The 9,964-nt window shown below is 45.1% G+C and overlaps 1 protein-coding gene across 1 annotated transcript; it reads right to left on the bottom strand.

Moving 5' to 3' along the window:
- Positions 1-3,606: 3,606 nt before the first annotated feature.
- On the bottom strand, positions 3,607-7,179 carry LOC308300135 (actin, alpha cardiac muscle; the record flags this gene model as incomplete). Its single annotated transcript, XM_080743932.1, has 5 exons — positions 3,607-3,932; positions 4,337-4,528; positions 4,939-5,100; positions 5,893-6,217; positions 7,051-7,179. The coding sequence occupies 5 exons, from the start codon at positions 7,177-7,179 to the stop codon at positions 3,607-3,609; spliced, it is 1,134 nt and encodes a 377-aa protein (XP_080600058.1).
- Between the last annotated feature and the right edge of the window lie 2,785 nt (positions 7,180-9,964).

The following is a 9,964-nucleotide window of genomic DNA, read 5'->3' as shown; positions in this document are numbered from 1 at the left end:
TGTGACAGTCAAGTCATATGGTGTGACAAGCAGACATGTCACACCATATGATTAAGTGTCACACCATATTACTGTTTTCTCCATTTAGGTTTACCTTGAGGCTACTATGTACACATTAGCATGCTAACAGCATGCTAGCTATAACAAAGCAGCCTAGATCTACATGGAAATATGACCAAAACTTCAAATAACTTAAGCTTTTTTTAAAGAAAAGGTGTCACACCAAAAGACATCCAGAATGGTGAGTTTGTCAACGTTTCAACAAGATGGCATTTCATGAAAATGTTAAAATCATAACTCACCTCAGACACCTGTCTTGCAGTTGTGCTGGGAGTGCTGAATAGCCTTACAGAAGAAGGACCTCTCTAGCCAATAGGTGTCCAAATAATTGCCTGTTTAATTTTTCCAAACTAGTGTCACACCAAATGATTTTGGGTTGGGGGACAAAATGTTTTTGATCAGAAATGACTGAAAACATTATGCTTTGACTTTGAAAAGATATAGGCTCAAAATAGACATTTTTTTTAGCCTAAATTCATTTTCAAATGATTTTTAGCAATTCTTTTTCTTAGTTTTATTCAAGTTCCCACTTTGAGAAACAAGGTCAGGACAGTCACACCATATGAGTTTTGCCATGTTTGGTTGAAGATTCTGAAGAAATGAGGAATGAAATGTTTTAATCTTGAGTAAGTTCACATAAAGCTTAATGTCCTGCACAATATTCAGAAGGTTTTTGACAAATATATTTTTTATTTATACATGTTTGACACCGAGGACAGCGAAAACGTTACGTCACGTCACCCACCCACATGCTAGAGTATAATGGGCATAAAAGGGACACAGACAGATACAGAGATCTTCATATATGGGCATATGGGCATAAAATGGACATGCGGTTTTCCAAAACCGGCGCAAAATGTTCGGAATCGCATATGGGCATATGGGCATAAAATGGACAAAAGAAATTGACGCATATAAACAGGTATAATGGGGTTTGCATTAAAGGGTGGGGCATTCATTCCCTATTTCAAATTCGGCACGCGCGTTCCCCGCTGCAGCAGGTAGTGCAGTGCCCGGCCTCGACCCGATCCGATACGCGATTTTCTGGAACCAGCACGAAAGGTTCGGATTCTGATGTCTGACATCAGGGTTTTCCGGAACCGGCACTGTGTCTGCATAGATCTCCATATATGGGCATAAAATGGATGCAGACAGACAGATACGGATATCTCCATATACAGTATGGGCATAAATGGACACAGGCAAACAGTTGGTCAAAGATCTCCATATATGGGCATAAATGGACGCAAAAAGATAGATACAGATATCTCCATATACACACAGGCAAACAGATGGTCAAAACGGGTCCTATGACAACAGGTATAATGGGATTTGCATTAAAGGGGGAACCAGCACTGTGTCTGCAACACAGTCGGAGGCACAGACAGATACAGAGATCTCCATAATGGTCATAAAGGGACACAGACAAACAGATACAGAGATCTCCATATATGGGCATAAAATGGATGCTGACAGACACAGATATCTCCATATATGAGCATAAATGGACACAGGCAAACAGATGGTCAATACAGGTCCTACAGAGATCTCCATATATGGGCATAAAATGGACGCAGACAGACAGATAACTCTATATATGGGCATAAATGGACACAGGCAAACAGATGGTCAAAACGGCTCCTACAGAGATCTCCATATGGACATAAAATGGACATAGACAGACATATATCCCCATATATGGGCATAAATGGACACAAGCAAACAGATGGTCAAAACAGATCCTATGACAACAGGTATAATGGGGTTTGCATTAAAGGGCGTGGCATTCATCCCCTATTTACATTGTTCCCGAGTTGGCCAGGGCGCCGACTAGACGCTCGGCCGCCCGAAGGGCGGCCGAGCTTCTAGTTACTCTAATAGACCCCCAGGTGTGGTTGAAATATGTCTTCTTGTCTGTGTATTTTTGGTTACTACCTGAAAGCTGAAAGCCTCTGAGTCAAATGCATAGAGTTATAATAAGAAGTCAAATGGCCCAGTTGAAACACACAGATATGACATCACAACATCATCCCCTCCCCTTTTCACAATCCAACAACATACGTGGGAATGGCTTCAGCTTGGTCACCGCCCAACTGACAACCAGGCATACTTAATGAAAAGGAGGGTGTGGCCACATAAAACATAATTTTAACACTTTCTGTACACTTTTTTTTAATGTTCTCCAAGTATAATCATAATACCTGATGATTATGTTGTAGGGGTAAAAAACCACAGCACCCCATCTTTAAGAAAAGGTTTTTATGTGCCTGCCTGCCTGCCTGCCTGGCTATTATGTAGGTTCCAACTTCCAAGATAGATATTTTCATTTGGGGCCTCAATATATTCCTTGCGTTGTTTAGTATTCCTGTTATCATTTACTGTTGATATTCTTACTCATTTAAACATGGTGGCATAATGAAAATCTGTCAACATAATAAATATAAATAATGTTAGCCAATTGCCACAAGACCACTAGATGTCACAAAAACTCTATTAGCATTACAAAAAGAGCCACCTGCCTTCATGGTTACAGCAGGACAGTAAATGGCCTGTATGATATTTCAGTACACATTTAACTGTTTTTGTTTTGTGCTATTAAGAAATATTTTGAATGTGAATTAGACTCAAATGTCGCTATCACACATAAATGGGGCGGCAGTGGCTCAGGGGTAGAGTTGCTGTCTTAGAACACGGAGGGTTCCTGAAGGATTCCCAGTTCAATCCCGGGCTCCCCCAGAATTTTCTTTGCAACAGCAAAATGTCCTGCTATTTGTTTTCTTCAAGCTCCATCTCTATTTGTCTTCTCATTTGTGCCTCTCGCTTTCTCCTCGCCTTTTCCGAGCACTTGATTTGTCTTTTAGTTACGTTTTTTTTTTATATTTTATACATGTAAATATTTTTATGCAACTTGTCATTCACTTTTCGCAACTTGAACTGGGAATCCTTCAGGAACCCCTCAGAGCAAGACTCTGAACTCCAGTGCCTTGCATGGTTTCCTCTGCCATTGGCCTATGAATGGGTGAATGTAATGCACAATCTATGTAAAGCGCCTTGGATAAAGACGCTATATAAATGCACTGTTTACCAATGGTATAAATTGTGTGTAATCAAAGATTACAAGGAATGCACTGTTTACCAATGGTATAAATTGTGTGTAATCAAAGATTACAAGGTAAAACAAATGGTCTAAGGGTTTTGCATGGCTCAGTTAGGTGCAGGACCAGCCATAAAGTGATATAGTCTACACATATTTTGTTCTTTTCTCTACGGTACACAGAAAGACACAGAGCCATAGAATCTTGTCACTTACGCTCACAGGCTATATTTATTACAACGGTACATGTATATACAGTAAACGGCACAGTAGTACAAATGCAGACAGGAAAGGAAAGTTGTTTTTGGAGTGTTGTCGGTGGTTGGCGATTTTAATTTATGCTCCGACATGCGACGGTGTAACTCGGCGTCGCTTGCCCTCAAGAGCCCATCTACGATCGGCTCTTGGCGGGCAAGCGACGCCGTCGCACGACGGAGCGCGAAGGAGGCTTTTTAGAAGCACTTCCTGTGGACGATGGAGGGTCCCGCCTCGTCGTACTCCTGCTTGCTGATCCACATCTGCTGGAAGGTGGACAGAGAGGCCAGGATGGAGCCTCCGATCCAGACGGAGTACTTCCTCTCGGGGGGAGCGATGATCTTGATCTTCATGGTGCTGGGGGCCAGGGCAGTGATCTCCTTCTGCATGCGGTCAGCGATACCGGGGTACATGGTGGTACCGCCGGACAGCACGTTGTTGGCGTACAGGTCCTTGCGGATGTCGATGTCGCACTTCATGATGCTGTTGTACGCGGTCTCGTGGATACCAGCAGACTCCATACCTGGTGACAAGAAGAGACAAGTTTCAGTGCTGGCACTCGGATTGCTCACCCAGTCAATGAGTTCAATCGATTTGTATTCGTATCATATCAAAGTTGTCTCATTACACATTTCGAAAACATGAAACATTCTTTTGGAAAGGGTCAGGGTTAAAATGGTCAAGTAATGTGTGTGTGTATGTATCATGAGTCACCACTAGGTGGAGCAGGTTTTCCTGCATTGCAACAGCGGCATTCAAACTGTGTGGGCCTACAGAAACATGAAACCTGATCGCACGCAGTTATGACTTGCAGAATATGTCTGTCTTCCCGAGAGGAAGTAACTCTAGCTGCTAAATGCCACGCGGGAGGTTCACGAAGGGGTGACAACGTGCGAGGTGGGCTGAGGGCAGCAAGGGGACACCCACCGATGAAGGAAGGCTGGAACAGGGTCTCGGGACAGCGGAAGCGCTCGTTGCCGATGGTGATGACCTGGCCGTCGGGCAGCTCGTAGCTCTTCTCCAGGGAGGAGGAGGAGGCGGCGGTGGCCATCTCGTTCTCAAAGTCCAGGGCCACGTAGCACAGCTTCTCCTTGATGTCGCGCACGATCTCACGCTCGGCTAAGAGGAGGGAGGTTCAAAAAGTTAGATAAAGGCAATTTTTTTACACTAAATAGATCAATTAACATGGAGTTTTTGTCAATGCTCAGACATCCAACTTTACTTCCCTCAACTTAAGCTACCAATAAACTTGAGTGGAAAATGTCTGTGGCCTGACACTCAAAGAGTAAGTATTTGCTAGAGCAGTGTTTCTCAAACTTTCAGATTTCAAGGTACTCTGACAGTGTACACATGGAACCAAATGAACCTGTTAGGGTTCATTTGGTTCCATGTGTACACTGTCAGAGTTACAGACTTGTATGGGTCAACTTGAAGGAAGGAACCCACAGAGTCTGTGGAATCCACTTTGAGAACCACTGCGCTTGAGGAAGCAGAGAAAAATGTTCATTTAGTCATGGTTCGTGACTTACCGGTGGTGACGAAGGAGTAGCCGCGCTCTGTCAGGATCTTCATCAGGTAGTCGGTAAGGTCGCGACCGGCCAGATCCAGACGCATGATGGCGTGGGGGAGAGCATAGCCCTCATAGATGGGCACGTTGTGGGTCACACCGTCACCGGAGTCCAGCACAATACCTGGACAGCAGGAGGAAACAGCACTTCATTAGAGGGAGGCAGTGTGGGAAACATAACAACCTTTCAATAGAGGTATATACCGGTAGGTATATACAGGACATTGGTTATCATCACCCAGGCAATGGTGATGAATGCCTGGGGTGATGAACTACTTAAAAAAGCACATAGCGGTTGGCACGGGCGTCACAAAGGGGGGGGGGGGGGGGTCTACAAGCTCACAGCGCGGCACAGAGTGCCTCGCTGCGAGCTTGTAGATCTGCTATTTGAGAAATGTGTGCAACTCTTTGAATGTATGTTTTTTTTAATTATTCTTTTAAAGATTTGTTTTTGGGCTTTTTTATGCCTTTATTTGATAGGACAGTAGATTGACAGGAAATGGGGAGAGAGACAGGGAATGACATGTGGCAAAGGTCGTCCAGATCGGGAATCGAACCGGCGACACCAGCAGGCATCATAACCTAGTATGTGGTATGCGCCTTGACCACCAGGCCAGCGAGCACCCCAAATGTATGTATTATTTAAGCAAACATTTGTATTGTATATTCATTTTGCTTCTGGAGGGGTCCCTGGAACTAAATATTTTGTGGCCAAATACATATCATTTTGGGGTCCTTCATATGAAAAGGTTTAGAGCATCACTGATATAGAAAAACCTTAGAAGGATTTGAAATATTTAAAGACAAGTTTTCCATGTTTTTTTAAAATAGCAGATCTACAAGCTCGTGGTGCCACACCCCTGGCGGTTGGCCTATGGAAAGATACAAAGCGTGGCGTTTAAGAGAAAAGACTCACCGGTGGTACGACCAGAGGCGTACAGGGACAGCACGGCCTGGATGGCCACGTACATGGCGGGGACGTTGAAGGTCTCGAACATGATCTGGGTCATCTTCTCCCTGTTGGCCTTGGGGTTGAGGGGGGCCTCTGTCAGCAGGGTGGGGTGCTCCTCGGGGGCCACACGCAGCTCGTTGTAGAAGGTGTGGTGCCAGATCTTCTCCATGTCGTCCCAGTTGGTGATGATGCCGTGCTCGATGGGGTACTTCAGGGTCAGGATACCCCTCTTGCTCTGGGCCTCGTCTCCCACGTAGCTGTCCTTCTGGCCCATGCCCACCATCACACCCTGCACACACACACAGCAACAACAACAACAGTTAGTTAGGTTAGGACAGTGTTTCTCAACCTTTTTTCTGCATGGGCACACTTTTCATGTCCCAAGAATCCATGGGCACACCGACATAATACGGGGGGTGTAAATATCGTCACTGTCGGGAAGAAACCTGTGTACGTTTCTTCACAAAGTAAAGCCCTGCTTCATCATACAAGGCTGTTGCACAACAGTAGTGAAAACAGCAGATCTACAAGCACACAACGCCTCGCACCGCGAGGCGTTGTGTGCTTGTAGATCGGCTGTTTTCACACAATGATAAATACAAAACTGGCTTTCAAGCAGTTTCAAGGGGCACACTTGACCCTTCTCAGGGGCACACCAAAGGTCCCCAGGCACAGTGGTTGAGAAACACTGGGTTAGGACATGTCGCCTCATGCACACCCCATAAGACAAATAATATAGCCTACATGTCATTCACTACGAAATGAACATTAACAGCCCACATTAACAAGCCCATTCCTTATAAGCTATTTAGATGGGAACATTGATGTCTACATTTCAAACTGTTTGAAACAAACTGTTGTCCAAAGTTGCCTGTGTTAGTGAGTGGCCCTTGAATCAATCACTAGGTCACTCCCTTGGCACCTTTCTCTCAGATTTTTTACATTTCAAGGTCTCCCCTTGGACACTAACAGGTCCATTTGGTTCCATTTGTACACTGTCAGAGTTACAGACTTGTATGGGTAAATTTAGACCCCCATAAAGGAACGCGGAAAAGTCCCTGGAATCCACTTAGAGAACCACTGCAGCTGTTAGTCTGTTACTGTTCCAACAACGAGGCTCACCTGGTGACGGGGCCGTCCAACGATGGAGGGGAAGACGGCACGGGGAGCGTCATCACCGGCAAACCCAGCCTTGACCAGGCCAGAGCCGTTGTCGCACACGAGGGCGGTGGTCTCATCATCGTCACACATGATTGGTCTTTGTTTCGGATGGCCTTCTGCGGGACAGACAGAGAGGGGACAGGGAGGTTAGGGCTGACGCATTCAGTTGTACAGTGTGTTTTAGTCTAAATCAGGCTTGAGCTGGAGCGCTACGTCGCTCATCACTATGCAGTGGGTGTAATGCTGGACACATCAGCTATCAACATGACGTGATGTTTTGTTTATTGCTTGTCTTTTACCAGATTTTTACTTAGTTGCATTTGTGTGCCTTAGTCTCGCACCAAAAACAGTTGATTTACAAGCTCACAACGCATCACGCTGTGACATGTTGTGAGCTTGTAGATCTTGATTTTTCGGTGGAAGACACATTTAGCAAATAATTATAAATCAGGTTTTATAGTCTTTATTTTAAGTCCCCAAGAAGAAGGGGAAAAAAACTGCACCAATACTAGGCTACTAGTGGTGAATATTGTATCGTTGTTTTAAACCTACAGAGAACACAAAACAGGCTTTACAGTCAAGTAACGATGCAGTGCTGATGTGTTCACACGTTGTGACAGCCTTATCCTGACTCTGGTGCGTCTCACAACTCGCTGCCAAGCCAAAGAGGGACATACAGTAGTAGGCCCAGCAGAGCAGCCCTCCAGTCCAGGCCACACAAACACATACACACCATTCTATTTTAAGCCTAGGCGGCCCTTGTCATCCCCTCCTCCTCCTCCTAACACATCCCCCCCCATTTCCCCCATCTCTCCCCAGTAAAGTCGGGGGCTAGTTAACAGCTGAGAACTGTTGACAACTTATGACAAGTGCCACAGAGGATCCAGGGGTCCATCCTCAGCTGTTAGAGAATATAGTAACCTCCTGTGTTTTGGAGCCTTGCTGTGACCATGTGTTGTGCTGCCGACTGTTGCTGCAGCCAGGCAGCCCGCCAATCCCCCTGTCTGCCTGCTTCCCAAATAGGGATGGGACGATATGAACATTTTATATCACGATTGTTGTGACAAAAGAAATCGCGATTTACGATATTATTGCGATAATCAAAATCCATTATCCTGGGGCGGAACATTTGCCAAACAATAGCCGATCTACAAGCTCACAACGTGTCGCGTTAAAGATAAGTAATGATGCATTGCATTAGTCTGAGAAATGTGATGTGTAACCTTGACAAAGGAAAGGAACTTACTGTGTAATGCTCAGTGCAAGGAAAGGCCTTGCACTTTCCTTGCACCGAGCATTACACAGTGAAATCCTCAGTGTTCATTTATCCAGGGTACAAACATAACCAATTGGACCCGTCAGGGTCCAAGCGTTAAATTACTGTAACAGGGTTTTACTGCAATGACATTTGACCCTCCTCGGCGAACAACAGCGATAAATCAATGTTCAGTCAGCTGTATTTTCCTTCTGAGTTGACTTGTCCACAATGAATCATCTCATCTGCGCGATCCCATTCTCATACATAATCCTCAAAGAGAACAGGTCACTGTTCACCCATCGCCCTGAGCTGTCAGTCAATGACAACAATAGAGTTTCACACAAGGCCGCCACCATTTCTTCTATCTAATCGTAAGACTGAGTATTCATTATGCGAGAGAGAGAGAGAGAGAGAGAGAGAGAGAGAGAGAGTATTCTCTTCCTCTCTCCCTCTCTTTGACACTGATGTAATTTTCACTCCAAGGTCTCCTCTGCTCTCCATCACTTCCTGGCTCTCTTTCACTGGTGTTCAAGAAGCCGTATCGCCATCACTTTCTGCTCTACCAGTTGATTTCTGCTCACAATTCAAATTATCTACAGTACACCAGTAGTTCTCAAACTTTAAAATGTCAAGGTCTCCCCTTAACTCTGACAGTGTACAAATGAAACCAAATGGACCCGTAAGGGGTCTATTTGGTTTCATTTGTATACCGTCAGAGTTACACACTTGTAAGGGTCAATTTAGACCTCCCAAAAGGAACCCAGAGAGTCCCTGGACCCCACTTTGAGAACCACTGATCGACACAGTCAAATCCAGAGTGAGAGATTTAAATATATTAAAGAAGTGTTCAAATAAAACTCTGGATTAGACTGAACATTTAAAAAAAATCAGAAGCTTCAAAATCGCGATTCTGCAGCGACAGAAAGAAAACGTGGTCACAAATCCACAGTGTAGCCGTCATAGATCCTATGCAAGGACTAGAGCCGGCTTCCCTGTGTGGCCTCTCTGTAAAGTACATCCATAAAAGTAGAAGAGGAAGACCCAGGCCAGGAGCCTCAGCCTACAGCAACAGCACAGCAGCAGGGACAAAATGCAACAGAAGAGAAGTTGAAGAGACACTCACCAAGTTGGACTGCAAGACTGGAGTTTCAAACCGGGACAAAGGACCAAGAGTGAGAGGGGCTCCTTAAATATGCCTCGGCATCCCCATGCTGGGGGCCCGACACTGGGAGGGGGGGCAGGGGGGCAGGGAGGAGGTGGTGGAGGGGGGCGGGCTTCTGGAGTTCACACAAGCCCAAATAAGAATAAGCCACAAATGCAGGGGTGTCACAAGAGGGGGGAAGGAGGGAGTAAGTGGGACTGAGTTACTAGGGCCCAAAGGTGGAGGGGCCTTAATTATTTTATACTTTAGCTATTGAAAAATAGCAGATATACGAGCTGTAAGCTTCTATATCTGCTATTTTTTTATATAAGTCGTGGAAATGTGTGCAAATCTTTGAATATAGCCTATGTATTTTTTCAGTGAACATTTGTATCTCAAATTTTGCTTCTGGGGGGTCCCTGGAACTAAATATTTTGAGATGGGGGTCCGTGGCCAAATACATATCATTTTGGAGG

The sequence above is a fragment of the Nannobrachium achirus genome (assembly GCF_963921795.1).
Source record: "Nannobrachium achirus genome assembly, chromosome: 16".
Lineage (NCBI taxonomy): Eukaryota > Metazoa > Chordata > Actinopteri > Myctophiformes > Myctophidae > Nannobrachium > Nannobrachium achirus.
This window is presented reverse-complemented; position numbering and strand designations above follow the sequence as displayed.